This window comes from Pelmatolapia mariae, unplaced genomic scaffold (assembly GCF_036321145.2).
Source record: "Pelmatolapia mariae isolate MD_Pm_ZW unplaced genomic scaffold, Pm_UMD_F_2 NODE_ptg000463l+_length_45643_cov_1, whole genome shotgun sequence".
In the NCBI taxonomy this organism is placed as follows: Eukaryota; Metazoa; Chordata; class Actinopteri; order Cichliformes; family Cichlidae; genus Pelmatolapia; species Pelmatolapia mariae.
The window spans coordinates 15,504-41,119 of record NW_027052148.1 but is presented as its reverse complement, the minus strand read 5'-3'; the positions used below and the strand labels follow the sequence as shown (position 1 = coordinate 41,119).

Sequence of the window (25,616 nt, the reverse complement as noted above, 5' to 3'; positions counted from 1 at the left end):
GCTTATTCTCCATCAGATGATGGTTATCATAAATGTTATCATAAACGAGTCTTTGTTTGTGTGAACTTTGTAAATAAAGTTTTGTTTGTTCTGTCAGCTCACAGGTTTTTTTTTTTACATGTCAAAATGACAAAATGAGGTTCTTGGCATCCTGATGTTGCTGTGTCACATTTTTATATTATAGGTTTTATGTTAGCACCAGTGAGAGGGAAGATATGCAGGCTTCATCAGCAACAACATAAGTACATGTCAGTAGTTAACATAACATCCTTACATTTATACTGTGGTAGTAAACCCATGCAGTCTCTCCTCTGCTGCCTTGTATTTTTAGCAGAAATAGAAAACAGTGATGTCACATCATTAGTAACAAATTGATTACCAAAGTCAGACAAACAAATCAAAACAAAAAAAAATATATAGAATAATATTTGTTTTTTAAACACCTCTGAAAAACACATACAGTTGTCCTCGTCACTGAGCTGTTTGGCATCTTGTAAACAAGCTGCTTTGTGACATTAATGTAGTAAAAGTTTATTCTAGCGGCTTGGCCATGCAGCCCATTTTTCTTGAAGCGCCTCTTTTTTGTGCATCTTGAAAACCATATTATATGCTAAACACCTCTGTCTGGTTTCTTTTTCATTCTGTTCTGAACCTGTTTGTTACTGTCTCCCCACCCCCTCCCCCAGACCTCATTTGTAGGGACGTAACACAGCTACAGTCAGTTTTTGTCCTCTATGTCAGCTGAAGTTATTTGTGGGTTCTTTTCATCCCAAACATTTTTCTGGCAGCCGTGGCTGAAATTTTTTTGGCCTACACTTACTGAGGCTTGGTTTCTACAGAATTGCTAATTTTCCACTTCATAATTAGAGTTTGGACATTGCTGACTGATGTTTTCACTTGTGGGATATCTTTAAATATCCTTTTACTGTTTCATAAAGTTAAACTTTCTTCTACAAATTCTCTGATAATTCTTTTGCGGTCTCTTTGTCTCTGATTTCATCAACCACATAAACATTTACCGGTCTGTCTGAAGACCATCCTCACTGACTTTTGATAACACACACAAACAAATGGCAGGTAAGGATGGTTACGATAATAGTCATTTAGACCTGTGTGTGTGAACCTGTGTGTTATCATGCCAAAACTTCCAAGGTATTTAATCTTTTGATTGGCATCATTTAGGTGTTTTCTGATGTCACTATGTTTGAAAAGGGCAAACATAACCACGTTTGAAATAAAAGATTTTGTATTTTTTCTCATATTCTCTGAAAAATATCCCCCAAATCACAAAGTTTATGCCAGGTTATATAAATTTATGAGTACAGCTGTACCTCCGCTGCCTGCACAGTCCCATGGCAGTAGGTAGGTTGAGGATTTATATCAGTAACCAAACAGCCAGTCACATGACAGCAGCTCATAAATTTTGGTACCTAGTCATTATCAAGAAACCTGATTGATAAGAATCTGAATCAAGAAGAAAGATGATGCAAGTGACTTTGAACTTAGGATGGTTGTTTGTGCCAGTAGGCTGGTCTGAGTGTTTCACAAACTGTTAATCTATTCGCATTATCACAACCATCTCCAGAGTTGATAGAGAACAGTCTGAAAAACGGAAAATATCCAGGAAGGAGCTGTTCTGTGGGAGAAAATTCCTTGTTGATGTCATAGATCTGAGGAAAACGACCAGACTGCTTTCATCGCACAGTGGGGTGATAATAACTCAGATAACTACGGTGGCCCTGAGAGGCCAAACAGACTGCAACTTAAGAAAACAACAGCAATAAGAAAAACGCTGCTAAACCACACAAAACACAACAGAAATAGGAAAAATTAAAACGGAAATGGGAAAAAACTGATTTCCAAAAGCACAGGGGAGTGCTTCTGGGGAGACAATAACCTGACGGACCAGTTGCGGGAACCAAAATATGCTAAGAATTGCGCTGGAAGACACTGGTGTATGTAGGAGGAGGTGTGGATGTAGGTGGAGGTGTGGTGGTGCGTTTGTCTAAAATAAAGCAAACACAGTCATTAAGTTGTCGTCACATGTGAATGTTGAAAGCTGCAGAAACACAGACAGGTGAGTGTGTCACCTGTGACAGTGATCCAGCTGGATGGAGACTCTCCATGACCGCTGATGTCACACTTGTAGAGGCCTTCATCAGACTTTCTGCTCTGTAGCTCTGTCCAACGTTTTAGGGAACATATTTAGTTTTAAAGTAAGTTACAGGACTTATATTTTACTTTGTGAATGGAATCATAATAAATACATTATTTCATATTTATTACTTTTTTTCCTCATTGCTTTATTATTGTAGCTCTAGTAATACATAATAAGGGAAGGATTCTGGATCAGCACCATGATGGAAACTTGTGCCCACAGTATATACAGTATTCTGAAGAAGGTCTAAAATGTCACTGTGTGTGTATGCACGTGTGTGTTTTATGTATATGGATTTTTTAAATTATTACTAATGCTATAACATTGTCCAGACATGGCTGGTAAGGACATGAGGAGGAATCAGTAGGAGCTGCGTGAGGCTACTAAAGGCAGTGGATCCCTCAGCAGCTGGATTACAAAGAGCACAGGTAACATTAACACATGTACCAGTTGTTGGAGACGTATTCCAGTATAAAAATAATAATAAGCACAACTGGAATGTTTGCTTGTCTAACATTTTTCTGTCATCATTTTATTATAGATTAAGTGCAGGAGTTGTTAGGTGTGGATAATTAAATAATAGTTTATTGCAATAGCAGTTTGTGCCTTGTTCTCAGATGGACAGCAAGTGGAGAGTGATAGAGGAGATGAAGGAGGAAGAGAAGCAAAGAGTGATTCACAGGCAGAGTCTAATTTATTTCTCACAGTTTTTTGTTGCCTTATGGTTCCAAGCGCTGTCACCAATCTTTGCATTTTGTTATTATCTCATGACACATGTTTAATCAGCTTCCATCTCTCCTATGGACTTTTTAATATCTACAGTCTCAGATCAGCACAGCCCTGCCCTCCAGCACTATCAGCAGCAGGAGCAGCAGAAACCCCTCAACAGCAACATTGTATCAGGTAAAACATAGGCTACGTTTGCTTTGCCTCACAACAGTGATATAGTATGATGCGATCCCATATTAGATTCTTGATGAATGTGTGTTGTTGTTATTCAGCCTGGTTCAATGTGCCCCTTTTTAACTTTGAGCACCCGCCTCTATAAACATCTCTGCACGGCCCTGGTATATAGTATATGGTTTAGCACTATGAGCTTATTTAAAATTAGAAAGACTTTTCGTAGAATAGTTTCATGACGGCTGGGATATTCTCAGCTCTCTTTGGAAAAATACTTTCTCTTGATCACATGGATCCATTTTTTTTCTCTCTAACACATACGTGCTCATCAGGAGCAGAGCGAGTTAAAATTTAAAGTTTATTTCAGTTTTGTTGTATTAAACCGTTGATAAAGAAGGTAAATATTCAGAGTTACTCACAGCTTTTTTTTTGACAGACACTGTCAAATACTACTTTGTCCAGATGATACTGGATACAGTATGTAGCTTCATTTATGACTGTGTCTAAATCAGTTAATGATTGAGTTACAGTCGGCTAATCGGTTGTTTTTCGCCCCTCAGTGCTGTAGATTCTCTCTGTGAGGTTTTTAACTGATATCGTCTGTCTGGTCAGAGCTACACAAGCATGATCACCTGCTCCAAACACTGATCACATTCACTCTGTAATAAGAACTGAGCTTTACTGTCACAGACCGTCCGACCATGGAAAACATTTATACACTTGAGGATCGGCTTCAGGTTCCTTTATTTGTACCCACAAGTAGATTTAGTCTAATTCAGCATAAATAAGACACATAATGACAGACGGCATCATATAGGACTGTAAATTTCAGATTTGTTTATCTGTGCTGCACTAACAGAATATTTACACAGTGTGTACTCTGAGGTTTCCTCCATTTAGTCCTGTTTCTCTTGAAACAGGCTGAGACATGTCACTACCTGAGACGTCAGCAGCTTTGGGGGATGTAATGCAGGCCACAGCTCTGGCCCCTCCCATCCGCTGATGTATTTGTGTTTTTTCTAAATTATATCTAACAGGCCCACATAAGATCAGTGTTGTTTCTAGTGTTTTTACAAGTAGAAAAATTAGAGCTCAGCATGTATTTATATTGACTGGTTGTCAGTGATGCTTCCTTTCTAACAATGCATTTTTTTAGACTGAAAGCTGCAGCACGCTCTCTTGATATGCAGGGTCAGTTACTACGTTATAAGTGCAATACTGACATGTTACAGACCTTTATATTATATCATCATCTTTATAAGTTTTAGGCTTTTATCCCCTAATCTTGTTGTGCTTGCATAATGACGATAAAGAAGTCTGAAATCTTTAATCCTGAAATATTGGTGGTATGACTTCTAGTGTCATACCTGAGAGTTCAAAAGAACAACAAACACATGTAAGACTTTTTCACCATTTTATTTAAAATATCTTTTTATTAAAAAACAGTTTAAAAAAAGAAAAATAAATGCTTTCGGCACAGTTCTTTGAAAAAAAAAAAAAACAACAACAATAAATGAAGCATTTACATATTGATAAATGCTGCAGTGCACATGAATTGCTCTTAGTCTGGCTCATCACCTGGGACCTGTTTGTCATGGGAGACCCTACCAGGAGCTGAACGCTCCAGACAACTCAGCTCCCAGGATCATCTGAGCTCACAAACCCCTCCACCACGATAAGGTGGCAATTCAAGGAGGGGGGTGAAAGTAGGGGAAAGGGGATGGGGGATTTTTAAATAACTGTTACATTAGCTTCTTTTCTTCTAAAGAGACATAGCCATGTCTGTTTATGAAATGAGTTCAAAAATATTTCTTCTCTTTTTTCTGATTTTTTATAGATAACAAAGGCCACAAAAATCATCACAGCTGAAACTGACAGACCAACGATCAGTCCAACAGATCGACCCTCTCCGAGTGCTCCTGGCGAACCTGCATGTGTGAAACAGGTGTGAGGTGTCAGCTGATTTCTACACAGTCTCATCAACAAGATCAAAAACTAAGAAGCAGCTTCACTTTGGATCACACACACACACACACATTCAACTCTACTCACTCACCTGGAGGATCAACAACACTCAGGTTAATGGTGCTGATGGATTTCCACAGGCATGTTTCCTCCATGAAGACACGACATTCATATGTTCCAGTGTCATTAACTGTCACATTGTTCAGAATCAGAGACACGTCTCCATCCTTCATCTGTCTGTCCTGCAGATCCACCCGGTTCTTAAAAGATGGATGCTGGTTGTGAAGGTCAAAGTGCCCGTCCCGACTTAACAGGACATATTCTGTCTTCATGTTGGATTTGCTCCACTCTACAGCTACGATGGAGGTGTTTGAAGCTCGACACGTCAGAGTGACGTTCTGTTCACATTGAGCTGTGATGATTTTGTGGTCTGAAAGAATGAAAACAACAAAAAGCAGACAGTTTTAAAAAGGTCAAAGTGCAGCTTCTCACATCTACACCACTCATCAGTGAAGTGAGCTACAAAGACACTGCTGAGCTCTGCTCTCTCTTATCTTTATTGACTCACTGACATTAAGAAGCAGTTCAAAATTCAAACTACACTCAGACTGCACCGCTCTCTGAGCTGCAGCGGGCTGCAGAACAGCCTGCTAAAACCAAAGCGCTATACTGCAGAAAAAAGCAGTGAGTATCATCAAAAACATGTCACACATCTCTGCTTTCCCTTTGGTTAGATTAAAAATAATAAATAGATAACAATAACCATAAAAAACAAAGTTCATAAAAGTCCATTTATCATTTCTCAAATGTAACTAATCTTAAAGAACATTAGAAATTCACTTACAGCTAAATAAAAACACAAAAGTACAATTACTGTGTTACAGAGACTCTGCAGCTTCTGCAGGCTGTTTGCTGCTTGTTCAACGAGAACAAACAGAAGCTGTTTAACTGTGAATAATACAGGAATAATAATAATCTTACCCTGAGATGCTGCGATGACGTTCAGCAGCACAGCCACAGAGACTGTGAATTTGGTGTTAAGCATTTTCTGTGTGCACGCAGAAAGTTGCCCTTTTATTAAGAAATTAGGTGCAACGGAGGCACTCTCTGAATCAATCTAATTGTTTTTACCAGCGATGTCTCCTGTTTTGATCCCGTAAATCAGCTACAGATTTTACAGAAACAAAGACTTGTGACAGTGCAGTAGGTATAACTACACCTTTCTGAATGCACACAGAACCACCAACAGCGTTTCCACGGTGTGTCTGTGGATTTATAAACAGCTGTGACCTGATACTCCACCTACCGCAGGTAGGCCCACCCACTTCAGCCAGGGGCCCAACATAGCATTATCTACAGTTGTTTTTTCAAGTATTAAAATAATAAATAAATGAACCAAAGACTAATCTGTGTCCCTTTTCTTTAAATAATACTAACAAAAAAGGAGGAAAAAAAACCCCACCACCTTTAGCACTGCCCCACACTCATGTTCAGAGGTTGTTCAGTCAAGCATGAAGACATTTTCCACGTTTTTTTTTTTTTATTATTATTATTTATTCTTCTATAAATGTTGAGATGGATTCAGTATTTTGTGGCACTGAACATGATATCAGGCTCAGTTTGAGTTTGGGTTTTTCCTGCTGTTTACGACTCACACCTGACGTCAGTCCTGAGCATTATTAACAAGCTATACTTAATGGATGTGTGCTTTCTAGCATTTTTATTGAGAGTTTCACACATTTTAAGTTTTAGTTGTTATTGTTTTAACAGTAGAAAACCTGCTCACTGTGCAGTATGAGAGTAAAGGGCTCATAGTGTCAAGTCACTGAATGCAGTAAACACAGGTTCTATTGTAAGCGGAAAAACTTTTGGAGCAATAAAAGTGACAATAGACGAAAAAATAAAAATCTTCATTTTTTCATATTTTGCATTGAAATTAAAGAGACGACGTGTTTATTTTACTTATAATTTCTTCTTGTTATGTTTAAACTGTGCAAAAATAAAGGCTTAACCAAATCATCTGTTTCTGTAGCTCAAACCATTCTGGTCTCTACAAGATCAGATATCAGTGAATCCATGGTAGATCTCATTAGTTTGAGTTAAATGTGAGTTTAACAGTGAACAGATGACACTCGATGATGTGAATGTGCTGCTAATAGGATTGTGTTTAAATATAGGAGCCGTGTAAACTTGCACTCAGCTGGTGTTCTCTGGATCACCTCAGTCCAGGTGGTGTTTTTATGCCATATGATTTATTTTAGCTGCTGAAACATCAGATTTTTTTTTGAAAAATGGAAAAAAACAAAAAACAACAACAACAACAACAAACCCCACACACTTCCCCTATATCCATATGTCCATCTTTTTTTTTTTATCTCGGACACCTACGTGCTTGTTGGGATCTATGCAAGTTAAAGTTTAATTTTAATTTTAGTTTTCATGTTATAAACTGTAGATAAAGAAATTAGATCTCCAGAGTGACGCTCAGCTTGTTTGTTCTACATGCAGGACTTTGTTCAGCTGATTCCTGATACTGAATGTAGTTTTATTTATGACTGTGTTTGCAGTGAAGCTGCAGCATGTTCTCTGGGTATGCAGGGTCTTCTTTAATTTTTTTATGAAGTATATGTGCCATCATTTTATCTAAGAGTACACACTCATGTAAGACATTTTCATTCTTTTATTTTAAATGTCTTTTTCTGTTATTAAAAAAAGTTCAGCAAAACATGTATTTCTGCACAACTCTCACAAAAAAAAACTAACAAAAGCACAACAAATGAAGCATTTACTTATGAACGCTGCAGTGCACATTGCTCTTAGTCTGGCTTGTCACCTGGTACCTGTTTTATGGAGGACCCTACCATGTTTTCTGTGTGCATTATTAAATTAGGTCAAACATCCTATCTACAGTAAGTTTCTGCCTACCGTGGGTGGGACCTGGTTCCTTAGATCCATCCATCAATATCCATCCAAACCATTTTCTTTGGTTTTATTTCCAGTTATCAAAACCAATGAAATAAGATAAACTTTTTGATTGTTGATTTACTTTTAGTGGGAAAAAAAAAAGTAAAACACAACCTTTCCCACCTTTTAAATCTGAGTAAAAACTCGTGATGCAGAGGTGGTTCACAGAGTTGTTTTCTTATGTTGTTGTTTTTTTTCCTTCGTTAGTACAGTTGCCATGGATGTCATATCTCGTGACAATTGCATTTTGCTTTAGGCTTCCACAATTTTATTTTTATTTATAGTTTCTTTTTTTATTAACAGTAAGAAAGCTTTTCTGAGCCAAGCATATATGTGACTGTTTGTATTCTTTTTTCTGAAATCATCTACCATGTGTATCGGTCAGAGTTTCTCATTCTGCATTTTCTGTTTTTAAGAACAGAAACAGTTAATGACTGACACCCACCATGCTTCTCCACCTGAATCTTTTTCTGTGGTGAGGCCTGCTGGATCCCAACCACAGCTTCATTCAGCTTTCATGGAGGTCTGCGTGTCCTGCAGCACAGCCCAAGCTGCCAGGAGTCAGCTGTGAGCCCTGACCAGCCAGTGCTACCCCAGCTGCCTTAGCTTCAAGCATCCCTTAAATCATCTCCAGAGCCTTCAGTGCTGCTCGAACCACCCGAGCCTCAGGACCCTACATGACCTGAGCTCTACCCAGTGTCCCCTGCAATATCTATACATAAGCCTAAGTCCAGGAGTTCGGCATCATCTATTTCTGAGTCCCTCCGCTTCTGCATCTTCATCTCCATCTCCTCCAACTTCACTGCCAGCCTTTGACCAAGCCACCAGATCTGTCCTGTTGCCTTTGCTAACACTCGCCTGCAGCTAAACCAGAGGTGTGCTTTTAATATTTTCCTTGTTATATCTTTACTTTTCTGCCTATACTTTAAAAGTTTGTGTTCTTTGTGCTTTGTTTATAGTTTTGCTTCCTTTGCCTCATCTCTTTGCACGTTTGCCATCATCCTAATAAATAATTTGCTTTTTGTGAAACACACTGTGTCTCTACACATCCATATTTGAGTCCTCAAACACAAACACTTGGCCTGCACGTCACACAGATCTTGACAAGTTAAAGAAGGTCAGTGTTCACATTTTCTATCTGCTCGACAAACCTGTGATTTACAGGAAGGGCATTGTTTATCTGATAACTAACATGAAGCCTCATTTACAACTCTGTTTTTACCACTTAGTGTCTAAAGATCTGCTGAGTGAGGGTTTTTAACTCCTTAGTGGTTTAGTTTGTCTCCATGTCTTTGACCCTGTGCAGTGATTATCACTTCTATAATAAACGGAAAATTTCAAACTAGATAAACTTATCAGGCTTCAAACGCAAATAAAGCACAGCATGAGCAAATCTGCCGTTAGATACCTTAATGGTATTAAAAATTTGAGTCTTGGGTCACAGTTGAATGTCACATAAAAAAAATATTTGAGATATAAAATCCCATCACATTTCATGGAGCCTCAAAGGAAAATGTGATGAGCTGAAGGAGAATTCATACAGTTTATAAAGCAAACCAACACGAATTTGCTTAAGAATGTGATGTCAGATTACTTATGCTAAAGTATTTTATTTCTAATGTATTACAACTTAAAAACTGCAATAGTATTCTGTTTGTTCATTTGAATAGTTTCCTAGGAGTGTCGCAGTCCTGGGTTGGTGACCCAGTGTTTTCTGTTTTGTGTCATTAACCTTTGATTTCTTGGTGTGTCTTGGTTAGTTCTTGGGCTTTGAACTCAGAGGCACAATACTAACACAAAAGCAGTCTGTGGATTTCCTCTTTTACTTTGAAGGTCTTGTCTCATGTTAGTGTATTCTGTTTTAGTTCTTTCTTGCCCAATTAGTTCCAGCTGTGTTGCCACTGGTTCCTTGTTCTGTCATGTTCCTGCCTGTGTATTTATAGTGTGTGTCCTCAGGAAGTGTGGATCAGGAAGAGGCAAAATGTGAACTTAAAAACATTGCTTTATTGCAGGCTCAGAAGTAATACAAAACAATATCAAAACTAAACTGGGAGAATTCTAAGAATACAGGAAGACACTGGGAAACACATAGCAAGAGGGTGAACGAACGTTAACGACGCAACCACGAGCACTGGAGGACGCACACTATAAATACACAGACAGGGACAACATGAGGGAACGAGGAACAAGTGGAAACACAGCTGGAACTAATTGGGCAAGACTAGACAAGGAAGTAAGAAACAAACCTCAACAACCAAGAAGCAGCTTCACCTCTGATCACACACACTGAAACTCTACTCACTCACCTGGAGCAACAACAACCAGGTATATGATGCTGATATGATTTCCACATTCTTCTTTCTGCCATGAAGACACGACACTTGTATGTTCCAGTGGCATTAATTGTCACATTGTTCAGAGTCAAAGACACATGTCCGTCCATCATCTGTCTGTTCTACAGGTTTTAGATGTGTCCTTGATCCAACACAGCTGATTTAAATGGCTAAATTACCTCCTCAACATGTCTTGTAGTTCTCCAGAGGCCTGGTAATGAACTAATCATTTGATTCAGGTGTGTTGATGTAGGTTTTAGGGTGAGATCTAAAACCTACAGGACACCAGCCCTTGAGGCCTAGTGTTGCCTACCCCTGTTGTGCACAATATAACAGAGTCTATGCTATGTGAGTGTCCTAAACTATAGCAGTAACCAATGTGAGGAAATGGTGAATGTTGCGAATGAATGACAGTCATGATCCATTGGGAGGGATAGGGGGGAGGAGTGTTGAAGGATTAAGTGATGGAGAGGTTCAGCAGGAGACTGAGTTCAATGGGGTGACAGCTGTGGGGAAGAAGCTGTTCCTAAACCTTTTGGTTTTAGTCTGAAGGGTCCTGTAGCGCCTTCTGGCAGGGAGGAGCTGGAAGAGTTTATTGACAGGATGAGAAGAGTCTCTGAGAATGATGCATGATCGCCGTAGACATCTCTTCTTCTGGACATTCTCAATGGCAGGAAGTGAAGTCCCTGTGATGTGTTGGGCAGTTTTCACCATTGCATTGCGGGACACACCTAAAACCTTGCGGTCAGCAAGTGTGTCAAGATGCTCTCTGTCGCACAGTGGTAGAAGTTAATTAATCAGCAGACAATGTCCCCAATGTCCTCAGGAAAAAGGGGCCCTAATGGGCCTTTTTGACCAGACTGGAGATGTTAGTGTACCAGGACAGATTCTCAGAGATGTCGAGATATTGAGCATTGATTCTGCTCAGTGGTTATGGACATCTATGATGGTAAGAATGAGTTTTGTGACTTTATGGTGGCTGACAGATTTTGGGGGTAGTGTTTTCAGGAAGTCAGTGTGTGTGGTTTCCTGACTGACTTCAGCCACTTACAATGTTTTTTTTTGTTTGTTTGTTTGTTTTTTTACTCAGTGAAGGCATCACAGTGGTACCCATGTTCCCCTTTATGTCAGCTAATTTTGTTGGGGCCCATGTCTATAGTCAGTTATCAGTCAGTTTGACCATTTTAAAGCTTTTTCCTTTTGTATTTGTTGCAGTCAGACAAAGAAACCGTTGCTTTCAAGAAAAACCACAACACTGGCATCCTTTCACAGAGGAAGAGGAGGAGGGTTTGACTTTAACTGACTGTGAACTAGTCAAAGTGTTGATCTGATATTACTGAGAGGAGGATGAAGAACACATCTCTACTGTGGTTGCTATGTAAGTACACTTATCTATGAAAATCTGTTTTCTTCATCACAAACATTCAGGTTGGATTAGAATAGGAGAGCAGGAGATGAGTTTTGATCAAGAACAACAAGAAGAAGGAAGGGGGTCAACAGGAAATCAGAATATTTCATAATAAATTAATACAGTGCAGAAAACTGACAAGGATACATTGATTTACAGTTTTGTGTTCAGCCCTCATGTTCAGATTTTTTTCAGCTTTTTGTCCATGTATTTTGGTTCTGTATTTTGTGCTGCTTTCTGTTATTTCTTATGGTTTATGGGTCCTTATTTCAATTTACCTGATACTAGTTCTTTTTGCTGTTGTTTTATACCTTCAGTTCTTCAGTTCTGATGCTCGTTTAGGTTCATTCTGTGTGTCGTGTCTTTGTAGCTTCCTTTTGGTCTTAAGATTGAATTTATATTTGCGTTCTATAGCCTTCTGTTGAGGATGTTAGCTTTGCTTTTCTGGTGCTTATGAATTTCTTGTTTTATGTGCTTTTAGTTCCTTGACTGTTTGACCTTTCGTGCTCCTATTCTGTTCCTTCAGTCTTTCCTCCCTGCTTGTCTTTTGTCTCTATCTCAAGTTCATATATGTGAGTCTGTCATCTGTTACTTCCTGTTTTTTTTTTGGTTTTTTTTGTTTGTTTGTTTGTTTTGGTGTCTTTTGTCTCTTGTGTATCTAGTTTAATTTCCCTGTCATCATTATTCCTAATTTCTTCTTCTAATTTATTCCTTATACTCTCCCCTTGTCCGTCATGGTGTCTGCAATGCAGCGGGCTCCTGTGTCTTTTCCTAGTTTTGTTGGCACTGCCTTGTTTTGCTTTTTTGTATTTTAAACAACTCAAGTTTTTTAAACTGTTTTAAGTTCATTTCTTGTCTTGTGAGTCCAGCATCTTCATCCTGCCTACCACACAAATGTTTTCAATGAAACAGAGACTGCTCAGTAATTTTATCAATAATATTCTACACATAGTTAAAAAAAAGTTTAAATAAATGGTATGGAGTACAATGTTTGAATCCAGAATGTGTCAGAGCTAAAGTAGAAAGCTGCAAAACAGAGAAATACTTGAATATAGGATAAAGTATGAAGAATTTCCACTAACTACTCGAGTAAATGTACTTCTTTACATTGTGTCACTGCTGATATTAACAGATTACCAGCACTCTACTCCAGCAGACATGCCTCTGTGTAGAACATTAAAGAGAAAACTGCTTAAACTCCGCTTATCAGTGGACAACTCAGAAAAAACAAACAAACAAAAAAAACATGACGTCTGTGTTCTCCCCAATCTGGTGGATTTATTTTTATTGGAGATTATGCATCGGAATTTCAGGAGCAGGACCACGCCTCCAAACACACTCCTTCCGGTTCTCATCTATATAGGGTTCCCCCATTTCTGCAAGCTGTCATTCTTGTGTACATGCCCAACCTTCCCTCCTTTTTACAATTCTTTAACTTCTTCACTCCTATTTAGTACATGGGGATCTGCCAGGGCTGGGAGCCATTGCCAGTCCCCTTTGAGGCCTTTCCCAAAGCCCAGCTAAAGTCATGTCCAAGCATTCACCTTTACCTGCTAAAACGCTGCCAAACGAAAAATGTTGATGTGGGCCCAGCTAGTGAACTGCTGTTTTAAATGACACATTCAAATCAACCTGTGTTTCATGTCTCTTTAGTTCTGATCTCACTGCTGAGCTCCACAACAAACCAAGGTCAGTAACCTTCTTCTGTCACAGTTTAAACCTGACATGAACAGAACCTCACTAAGTGCCCATTCCTTTTTAACCTTTCTTGTAGCATGACATGATAATCATACAGTAATTGATCACTACAGCCTGATGAATATTTGACCCTCATATGTATAAAGGAAGTAGAGTCACATCATTTATTTTATGTAAATTAAATTAGTAAATATTCTCTTCACAGCTCGTCTGACTGTGAGTCCCAGCAGCTCTCAGTTCTTTGAAGAAGACTTTGTGTCTCTGAACTGTGAGGAGGACGACAGCTCTGCTGGATGGACTCTGAGGAGAAACACAAGCACACGGCAGAGGACTCAGTGTGGAGATGGGTGGGGAAAACCAGCTGGTTCTTCCTGTAACATCAGTCACATCTACAAATGGGAGACTGGAGTTTACTGGTGTGAGTCCAGAGAGGGTCCCATCAGTAACATGGTTAACCTGACAGTCACTGGTAAGCTGAGTGTGTGGAGTTAGTGTTGATGAAGCTGTGTGTAAATGGATGAAATGCTGTAGTTTGTCTCTGTGTTGAGGTGGATCAGTGATCCTGCAGAGTCCTGTCCTCCCTGTGATGGAGGGAGATGACGTCACTCTGCTCTGTAAAACAAAGACCACTCCCTCCAACCTCCCAGCTGCTTTCTATAAAGATGGCTCCCTCATCAGGAAGCAGCCTACAGGTCACATGACCATCCAGCATGTTTCCAGGTCTGATGAAGGCCTCTACAAGTGTGACATCAGCGGTCATGGAGAGTCTCCATCCAGCTGGATCACTGTCACAGGTGAGGAGCTTCACACTCATTTCACCTTCTTTTGTCCATATATTCACTGAACAGAAGTCTCTGCAGGTAGACCTACAACCACAACTTCGCCCATCACCTCTTCAAACATGCCCCCAACCATATCTTTGCCCTCTTACTCCACCACGCTGAGACTGGTCTGTCACATGGTGGTGATCTGTCCATACTTCATCTCCACTCTCCTCATGGTGTCTTTATATCGATGCAGAGCCAAAGGTAACTCTCTGAGTATCCTTGATTATTTACTAAGCTCGATTACTTTTGCCTCATTTAAATATGTCTGATAACCTCATGTTACAGGAAATGACCCCACCATCTTCTTGGCAACAGAAACTAACGCTGATGAGAGACTCTGTGAGGACTATGATGATATTGCTGAGGTGACCACTGAGCATCAGCGCTGAGCTTATTCTCCATCAGATGATGGTTATCATAAAAGTTATCATAAACGAGTCTTTGTTTGTGTGAACTTTGTAAATAAAGTTTTGCTTGTTCTGTCACCTCACAGGTTTTTTTTTTGTTTTTTTTTACATGTCAAAATGACAAAATGAGGTTCTTGGCATCCTGATGTTGCTGTGTCACATTTTTATATTATAGGTTTTATGTTAGCACCAGTGAGAGGGAAGATATGCAGGCTTCATCAACAACAACATAAGTACATGTCAGTAGTTAACATAACATCCATATCTTTATACTGTGGTAGTAAACCCATGCAGTCTCCCCTCTGCTGCCTTGTATGTTTGGCAGAAATAGAAAACAGTGATGTCACATCATTAGTAACAAATTGATTACCAAAGTCAGACAAACAAATCAAAACAAAAGAATATATAGAATAATATTTGTTTTTTAAACACATGCAGTTGTGCTCGTCACTGAGCTGTTTGGCATCTTGTAAACGAGCTGTTTTGTGACATTAATGTAATAAAAGTTTATTCTATTTTTTTTTTTTTTTTTGAAACGCCTCTTTTTTTGTGCATCTTGAAAACCATATAATATGCTAAACACCTCTGTCTGGTTTCCTTTTCATTCTGTTCTGAACCTGTTTGTTACTGTTCCCGACGCCCTCCCCCAGACCTCATTTGTAGGGACGTAACACAGCCACAGTCAGTTTTTGTCCTCTATGTCAGCTGAAGTTATTTGTGGGTTCTTTTCATCCCAAACATTTTTCTGGCAGCCGTGGCTGAAATTTTATTTGTCCTACCTGACTGAGGCTTGGTTTCTACAGAATTCCTAATTTTCCACTTCATACTTAGAGTTTGGAAATTGCTGACTGATGTTTTCACTTGTGGGATATCTTTAAATATCATTTTACTGTTTCATAAAGTTAAACTTTTCTTCTACAAATTCTCTCATAATTCTTTTGCTCTCCCTTTGTCTCTGATTTCATCAACGTCAGTGCAAAAAAAAAAAATGGGGTCATTTGGGTTTTTTCTGATGTCATTATGATTAAAAAAGGTCAAACATAAGCACATGTGAAATAAAAGATTTTGTATTTTCTCTCATAATTCCCAAAGTCACAAATTCTGCCAGGTTATGTAAATTTATAAGTACAGCTGTACCTCCGCTGCACAGTCCCATGACAGTAGGTTGAGGGTTCATATTAATAGTGATGGGATTTCCGGCTCTTTTTAGAGAACCGGCTCTTTCGGCTCGGCTCACTAAAAAGAACTGGCTCTTCAGGTTGTTTTGTTGCTTTAATTAATTCATTATTAACAATTATATAAAATTATGCACAAATAGAATTACTAATGTAAAAAAAAAGTGGTTTTATTTATATATGTTTATATATAAATATATGCGGTGGCCCCTAGAGACCGAGACGTACAAACTCCAAAACATATTTCTAGCGTTAACTGAGCTTCCAAAACAGAGCTACCTAGATCACTTAAATTACAAAATTGAAAGCATATGTGTATTGTTTGTGTATTTATACACAAGCACTCATATATATTCAAATAATTTAAAAAAAATGTTCATTTACCTGTTACTACCACACACCAAATCCGATTGTTGGTACTTCCTGGCTTGTGTAGCCACTAGGTAACAAAGCTCAACACTGCCCCTAGCATCCTGGAGCACTTCTGTTGTCTTTTGTACGTGTTTTGGAGTTTGTACATGCTTTGTCTGTAGGGGCCACCGTAAATATACTTTTATTTATTCACTCCACATAAAATGTAATAAATAAATCATATAATACAAAAAACAACTATTCACATTTCAACTTTTAACTATTTAAATTGTCAGCTTTTTACTTTTAAACAAATTTAAAGTGAAACAACACAAAACACTGCAAACCACAACACAATTAAATAAAGAAAGTGCAGCTTTATGGTTTCATGGACAAACGAATTTCTGTGGCTGCAATATGACAAGCTAAATAACCAGGGGTGCACATAAGTGGTCCGCAGGTGCGCATTCGCAGTCAAAATAAAAAACGCGCACAAGATAAGAAGTTGCAACGCATGTTTGCGTACATAAGATTTTCTGGAGGAGGACAGACATTTGTTAAACTCTTAAAGATGTCGAAGAAGCTCCTTTAAGCAGTTACTTTGGTGTTCCTCCACCTCCAAAGAAATGTCAGAAGGAGTCCGAACCACAAAAGAAGCGCGTATTGAAAAGAAGTGGTTGCAGGAGGTGAGCTGGCTTCAAACAAATGATGAACGCAGAGGTGGTGCAGAATGTGCCGTGAAAATCCCACTCTAGTGGACAAAAACAGTGCCTTTTATATGGACGCAAACGCGCGTTGCAACTTCTTATCTGGTGCACGTCTTTTATTTTGACAGCGAATGCGCACATGCGGACCACTTATGTGCACCCGTGTAAATAACATAATGTTCTGCCGGGTGTGTTGTTGGTTTTCCCTCGATTTCTGAGTCGACAAGCGCCTTTGTTACTGGGACCAGTAATTTTAAGAAAGGCCCCCATTAGAACCCATGAGAAATGCAAGAAATGCATTATTGCTCAGTCTGCAATATCTTTCCCAGAACAAACACCAATTGCAAATAACATACTAAAAATAAACCTAAAAAATCTGTTTAGAACAGCGTACTATGTTGCAAAGAGTGAACTACCACTGGCACAATTTAGCAGTCTTTGCAAACTTCAAAAAGCAAATGGCCTAGATCTTGGTTCCACTTGCCTCTTACCCGTGACTTCAGTGGAAATTTCAAATTCAGGATCTGACACAGACTGATTCATGTTCTACACAGTTCTTACAAGTTCATAGAAATTTCTGTTCAATTAGAACCAAGTATTTGAGTTGATGATTGTAATTTTTATACAATGTTGTAATTTGTGTTTCAACAATTTTTTGATTAATGTTTTGTTTCCGTTACAATATTATACTTTAATGTATAATATTGTAACAGAAACAAAACAGGAAACAAAACATCAATCAAAAAATTGCTCTCTTTTTTATTCGGGCTACTTAAATTTATTTTGGGCTACCAAAAACTGAAGAGTCTCTGCCCGAAGTGCTACCAGGGATTTTGAAATTTTGCGAGCCCTGCCGTATAATAACTGGCTTTGTTTGTGTGAACCTCATGAATAAAGTTTTAGTTTTTCTCTCAGCTTGTTGTTGTTGTTTTTTTTAACCTTTTATCATAAGTTTGATGTTAGCATCAGTGACATGCAGGCTTGATCAACAACAACGTAAGTACATGTCAGCAGTTAAAATGACATTTATATCTTTAGACTGTGGTAGTAAACCCATGCAGGCTCCCATCTGCTGCCACGTATGTACGTTATTCTATAGACGTCATAGCCTGCAGACTCTCCTATGAAACTTCTCAGTGTAACTGAAACTTTGGCTCTGGCTCTATTTTAGCCATTTGTGGTGTGTTTGTTCTCAGCCGTGTTTGCAGCACCACCATTTACTACACATCTCTACCTGAAGCACCACCCAAGTCTTTGGCTTGGGCAGAAAACTGTGTCACATCATTACTAACAAATGGATATACACTATACATTTTTTTTAACTTTTTTTTTTTGCTATGGTAAAAAGAAAAGTTAAAGTCCAATCTAAAAAGTAGAGATAGTGTCTGTCTCCTAAATCCAAACTGGAAGCTGGTTCCATAGAAGAGGGGCCTGAAAACTGAAGGCTCTCCCTCCGTTTTAAATACTCTAGGAACAACAAGTAAGCCTGCAGTGCGAGAGCGAAGTGCTCTAATAGGGTGATATGGTACTACAAGGTCATTAAGATAAGATGGGGCCTGATTATTTAAGACCTTATATGTGAGGAGCAGGATTTTGAATTCAATTCTGGATTTAACAGGAAGCCAATGAAGGGAAGGCAATATCGGAGAAATCAACTCTCTTTCTAGTCCCTGTCAGTACTCTTGCTGCAGCATTTTGGATTAACTGAAGGCTTTTCAGGGAGTTTTTAGAAAATCCTGATAATAATGAATTACAGTAGACCAGCCTAGAAGTAATAAATGCATGAACTAGTTTTTCAGCATCACTCTGAGACAGGATAGTTCTAATTTTAGAGATGCTGCGCAAATGGAAGAAAGTAGTTCCACATATTTGTTTAATATGTGCATTGAAGGACATATCCTGGTCAAAAAAAGACTCTGGTAAAGAAAAATGCAGCTATATGGTTCTATTTTGACTACTGCAAGGTGAATGAAGTGTCACACTTTGATGCTTACCCCATGCCCTGGGTCAACAAGGTCCTGGACTGATTAGTCACAGCTCCATTTTCACAAAACTCATATCTACCAAAGGCTTCTGGCGGAACCCCTTCTCTCCACAATCTACAGAAAAAACGTCCTTCTCCACTCCGTACAGGTTGGAAAAAGTAATCACACTTCCCTTCGGCTTGGCCGGGGCCCCATCTGCTACTTATCTGGATAGCGTCATCATCCATAGTGACACCTGAGAGGACCATTGGAAGTGGGTGGCTGCAGTCCTGGAGTCCCTGAAGGAGGCGGGGCTCATGGCCAATGCAAAGAAATGTGCTGTTGACCCGAAAGCATTACAGTACCTGGGGTACAAACAACCATATGGTGCACCCTGAAATGGACAAAACAGCTATGGGATCCTGCCTGCATTCCAAGACCAAAAAGCAGGTGAGACAGTTTTTGATGCTGACTGGTTATTACCAAGGTTCATGCCAGGCTTTGCAGAGCTGACCAGCTCCTTAACTGATTTCATCCAGAAAGGAGCTCCTGATCTGGTCATAGTGTGGTCGATGGCTCAGCTGCATGGGAGGGATGGCGTAGTGGTTTTAGGGGGCAGTGCCAGGGACGGCTCTCCAACGCAGATGGTAGTCATCATCTAATGACGCCTTCCCTACTTCAGTAGAATGCCCGGACCTAGAAAGGAAGAGGGGAGAGCTTAGTGCAGCACGAGCAAGCTAGGTAGGGAAGGAGTGTGTACAACAGTGTTTACGGCAGCTTGAAAGAAGTTGCATTAATAAGGCCACAAGCATCACAGCTAAACCACTGTGTGTGCGTCGTGCTAGGTACCCCCGTAACACATCTCTTGCTAAACAGTTTTTGGACTAACTTGTGCTCTGTAGGCAGGGCTTTGTTAGACTGCTAACTGACATATTAACTGTTTTCTTTATATTGATGCAGAGCCAAAGGTAACACTATGAGTATCCTACATTATTATTATTTTTTCCAACAGAGAGATTGTCTGGGGACTATGATGATATTACGCAGGTAACCACTGAACATCAGTTCTGAGCCTGTGCTCCATCAGTCAGATGGTGGCTCTTAGATCACTGTAATTGAATTACGTGTGCCACTATAATATCTGGTTGTTTGTGTAAACTTCGTACATAAATTTTATTTGTTCTGTCAGCTCACATTCTCTACATGTCAGTCTGAGGGAAAGCGCTGATCCTGATGTTGGTGTGTCAGATTTGTATTTCACCAGTTGACATTACATGCATACCTTTAGAATGTGGTAGTAAACCCATACAAGGTCCTCTCTGCTGCCTCGTACTTGAATCAGAGTTTGATCGATGTCAAGTGATCTATCAATATCAATCACAAGATTTGATATATCAAAGATCCTTGGATATCGAATCAGGGTTTGATCGATTACAAGTGATCTATCAATATCAATCTAAAGATTTGACATATCAAAGATCTTTGTACATCGAATCAGAGTTTGATCGATGACAAGTGATCTATCAATATCAATCACAAGATTTGATATATGAAAGATCCTTGTACATCGAATCAGAGTTTGATCGATGACAAGTGATCTATCAATATCAATCACAAGATTTGATATATCAAAGATCCTTGTATATCGAATCAGAGTTTGATCGATGACAAGTGATCTATCAATATCAATCACAAGATTTGATATATCAAAGATCCTTGTATATCGAATCAGAGTTTGATCGATGACAAGTGATCTATCAATATCAATCACAAGATTTGACATATCAAAGATCTTTGTACATCGAATCAGAGTTTGATCGATGACAAGTGATCTATCAATATCAATCACAAGATTTGATATATCAAAGATCCTTGTATATCGAATCAGAGTTTGATCGATGACAAGTGATCTATCAATATCAATCACAAGATTTGATATATCAAAGATCCTTGTACATCGAATCAGAGGTTGCTCGATGACAAGTGATCAATCAATATCAAATCACACGATCTGATATCTCAAAGATCCTTGGATATCGAGTCAGAGGTTGATCGATGACAAGTGATCTATCAATATCAAATCGTACGATCTGATATCTCAAAGATCCCCGGATATCGAGTCAGAGGTTGCTCGATGACAAGTGATCTATCAATATCAAATCGTACGATCTGATATCTCAAAGATCCCCGGATATCGAGTCAGAGGTTGCTCGATGACAAGTGATCTATCAATATCAAATCATACGATCTGATATCTCAAAGATCCTTGGATATCGAGTCAGAGGTTACTCGATGACAAGTGATCTATCAATATCAAATCGTACGATCTGATATCTCAAAGATCCTTGGATATCGAGTCAGAGGTTGCTCGATGACAAGTGATCTATCAATATCAAATCGTACGATCTGATATCTCAAAGATCCTTGGATATCGAGTCAGAGGTTGATCGATGACAAGTGATCTATCAATATCAAATCGTACGATCTGATATCTCAAAGATCCTTGGATATCGAGTAAGAGGTTACTCGATGACAAGTGATCTATCAATATCAAATCGTACGATCTGATATCTCAAAGATCCTTGGATATCGAGTCAGAGGTTGCTCGATGACAAGTGATCTATCAATATCAAATCGTACGATCTGATATCTCAAAGATCCTTGGATATCGAGTCAGAGGTTGCTCGATGACAAGTGATCTATCAATATCAAATCGTACGATCTGATATCTCAAAGATCCTTGGATATCGAGTCAGAGGTTGATCGATGACAAGTGATCTATCAATATCAAATCGTACGATCTGATATCTCAAAGATCCTTGGATATCGAGTAAGAGGTTACTCGATGACAAGTGATCTATCAATATCAAATCGTACGATCTGATATCTCAAAGATCCTTGGATATCGAGTCAGAGGTTGCTCGATGACAAGTGATCTATCAATATCAAATCGTACGATCTGATATCTCAAAGATCCTTGGATATCGAGTCAGAGGTTGCTCGATGTCAAATAAGTGATCAATCAATTCAGTTTCAGCTCAATTTAATTTTATTCCTCGAGTGCGAAATCCCAACTGCAGTGCCTCAAATGCTTTATATTATAAGACAAAGACCCTACAATAATACAAAGAAAACTGAGAAAACCCAAACAACCATATGGTTCTCTATAATCATGAACTTTGGTGACAGTGGGAAGGAAAAACTCCCTTTTAACAAGAAGAAACCTCCACCAGAACCAGGCTTAGGAAGGGGCAGCCATCTGTCACAATGGTTTGGGCTGAGGGGAGGAACATGAGACAAAAGATACGCTGTGGAAGAGAACCACCACAACCACCAATGAATAAATGCAGAGTGGTGTATAAACACATAGTGAGTGAAAAGGTTCACTGAGGAAGAAACTTTTGGTGCATCAATCTCCCAGTGCCCTAGACCTTTCCAGTCTTTACGTCTGACGTCATTAGCCGTGTCTGGACCCAAACTCCGCTTCGGGTCCCAAAGTCAAACAATCACTGCGGCATCACTGAGAGTTGAAAAACTCTCTACATTCTTTCATCTTTAATAAAATGATCAGCGGTGCTGCTTTAACAGGTGCAACAATTAAGTTCAACATCCAGGCATCCATGAAAACAGAATTTATGAAATTTAATGGCGTTAGAAGTTAGCAGGGAGTTAGCTCGCTAGTTTCCACCTAAACATGATATACCATGTTCTGACTGAGAGATTTCTGAAAAAATTAAAATGTGCAGCTCTGCTATCACTTCCAACATAAATGAAGACAGGAAAGTAAACAGCAGTGACGTTTTGTAGGGTTACTGAAGTTGTACTAGCTGGTATATAATGATCTGCTATGTGATCGCTAGCGCAACAAAACTATGTTAGCATAATATAAACACAGTGAAGCTGGAGGATAAAGCTAACTTTTTTCCACTCAATATAAGTTAACGTGAGGGTTCCCGATGGTTAGGGACAAGTGCAATCGCATGGCAGGATGCTGTAAATGGACCAAACTTAAGTCAGGAGAACAACGGAGATAATCCATCCACAGTACGAGGTTAGTCATCAATATACTGCTACATGGGCTGGGCTGTAGTTACATCGTAAGGTTTTAAAAACTGAGCGTTAAAATGAATAGCGGTAATGAAAAGCGAGAGAAGCCGACAGTGATCACAGACTGTTTTTAGGGGCTTGTTGAGATTAAATAGAACAAAATACAAAGCATTAAAACATGTTAAAACCCAAAAGCCTTTATAAATGCAGAGTCATTTGGGCCCGGAAGAAGGGCTCATACGTCATCACTTAAAGACCAGATAGCAGTATAAGTAAGAGAGGATTCAGGGTCACCTGATCCAGCCCTAAAACTAGTAAAAACTGAAGAGTACAAACTGCATTGCATGTGAATACTTAGTCTCTCTCAGAGAGACATAATAGAAACAGATAATTTGGAAAATTGAAAACACCAAAATATAAATAATTTGATAGATCAAAAGGTCCTTGGATAATGATTTAGAGATAGTTTTATAACAAATGAGAAGATCTTTGAATATCAAATCAAAATTATTTAAAAATTCTTGCAATATCAAGTTGATAAAGCTATAGTTATGTTGTTATATGCTGTTGTTGTTTTTACTTTTGTTGCCATGATGGTAGGTCTCTATTGGAAGTGAGATTTGAACTTGAATGAGATTTTTACCTTGCTAAACAAAAGACTAATAATATAGTAAAGATCAATTATAATCCAAAATCAAAGCAGAAATTGTTTAGTAAAAATGTGCTTAATTTGCTCCTTCATCATTTGGAGGAGGGAGAAGGGTTCGTTTTGTTCTTTTTTTTTATATAGATTAAAATAGCAGCCACAAGAATTAGCACAAGAAACACAACAAAATATATCACTTTATATCTAATGACTCCATCCTCTGTGTCTTCTCCTGTCTGACCTGTAGGTGAGAAACAGGTGTGAGGTGTCAGCTGTCAGGTAGGTGATGAGTGAGGAACAGAACAGAATGCATTTCCTCTTCAAACTGCTGTCAGACATTATCTACTGCACTCTGATCACATCACTCAGACCAGCTGCTTTCTACAAAGTCTCATCAACAACATCTTTAGAAACAAACATCAACAACCAGGAAGCAGCTTCACCTCTGATCACACACACACACTCAACTCTACTCACTCACCTGAAGGAACAACTCTCAGGTTGACAACACTGATGAGGTCACTATCCAGTTTAGAGCTCCTTCTGTGTTTTGCTCCCTTCATGAAGACGCTACACGTGTATATTCCAGTGTCATTAATTGTCACATTGTTCAGAATCAAAGACACGTCTCCATCCTTCATCTTTCTGTCCTGCAGATCCACTCGGTTCTTAAAAGATGGATGCTGGTCATCTGGAATAAACTTCTGGTCCTGGTAAAAGAAGACATTTTCTGTCCCCAGATCAGTTCTGCTCCACACTATAACAACACTGGGATCGCTGTTGAGGTTTGAAACTTGACATGGCAGAATAACTGTCTGTCCAGCTGTCGCGTTTATCTGGACTGAAGGACAGAGCAGAGAAGTTAAAAATGTAATAGAAAACATCAACAACTAGGAAGCAGCTTGTTTTTTGATCAAAAATAATTGTAGTAACTCACCAAGAGGAAGAATCTTTAGCTCGATGGTACAGGTTGCTCTCTCCCTCTGGTTTGCTCCTCGCGTGACGACATGGCATTCATATGTTCCACTATCAGCAGGCGTCACGTTGTTCAGAATCAAAGATACATCTCCATCCTTCATCTGACTGTTCTGAAGACCCACCCGATTCTTAAAAGATGGATGCTGATGATCTGGAACAAAGTGCCCATCCTGGAACAACAAGGCATAACCTGCCCCCAAATCAGATCTGATCCACTCTACAACTATGATGGGCTTCTGATTGTTGTGAGCTCGACATGGCAGAGTGATGTTCTGTCCAGACTCAGCTGTGATGTTTATCTTGTCTGAAAGAGGAAATAACAGAGAGGTAATAGTGAGAGAGAGAAAACAGAGATAAAGCTAATGGTATCCATTTAAAAAAATCCAATGTCGCCTTGTTCTCGAGTTACCGCAGTCACAAGATTTTTGGAAAACTTGACTTCTGACCAAGGTCTGGTCAAACTCATCTTCATTCTCAGATTCACATACTTTGTTCTCCAGGCCGCTGCCCACCTGCCTAACCAGTTGACAACAATAACCCATCAGCCTTTTAAAGCTGAGGCATCAGTTTGAAAGTCCTACGGTACATCTTTCTCGAGTTATCTTGTTCACAAAGCTAGGTGTCCCCACCAGCTGCCTTTACCAAAGTTAAAACAGATAAACCCACCCACCCTCACACCCCACATTGTGAGGTGTGCACAAAGGTAAAGTTTATGCAGACTAGGAATAAGGAGCCTGATGTAAGAGTATAGGTAATGTTCATTCCAGTGCAGTGATTGTGTATTATCTCGAAAGTAAGAGTGACAAGGTGCAAGCAACACAAAAGTTTCTGGCTGATACAGCCCCACATGGGCAGATTAAATGTATCAGATCAGAACAGACTTCATGGGGAAAACTTATCAGACTCTTCTTAGCAAAACTGGGATCAGACATGAGACCTGGGAACCACACACACCACATCAAAAGAGTACTGCTAAGCAAAACTGGCGTACAGTCTTTGACGTGGCCAGATGTATGCTAATAGAGAGAGAGAGTTACTTAAGGAGTTTGTATGCAGTACAAACAGCAGCTTTGGTGAGGAACAGATGT

General features: G+C 39.2%; 1 protein-coding gene across 1 annotated transcript; it reads left to right on the top strand.

Annotated features, from left to right (window-relative positions):
• Positions 1-13,185: 13,185 nt before the first annotated feature.
• Positions 13,186-14,642, top strand: LOC134623188 (low affinity immunoglobulin gamma Fc region receptor III-like). Its single transcript, XM_065469823.1, has 6 exons — positions 13,186-13,324; positions 13,382-13,417; positions 13,632-13,895; positions 13,975-14,220; positions 14,287-14,454; positions 14,539-14,642. Exons 1-6 carry the CDS (start codon positions 13,186-13,188, stop codon positions 14,640-14,642), a joined length of 957 nt encoding a protein of 318 aa, XP_065325895.1.
• Positions 14,643-25,616: the final 10,974 nt, after the last annotated feature.

Excerpts from the sequence above, each read along its gene's own strand:
- LOC134623188 (XM_065469823.1), top strand. The coding sequence starts at position 13,186 with ATGGGGATCTGCCAGGGCTGGGAGCCATTGCCAGTCCCCTTTGAGGCC. Across the intron at positions 13,325-13,381 it reads TGTTGATGTGGGCCCAGCTA|TTCTGATCTCACTGCTGAGC; the intron begins GTGAACTGCTGT and ends ATGTCTCTTTAG. Across the intron at positions 14,455-14,538 it reads ATATCGATGCAGAGCCAAAG|GAAATGACCCCACCATCTTC; the intron begins GTAACTCTCTGA and ends CTCATGTTACAG.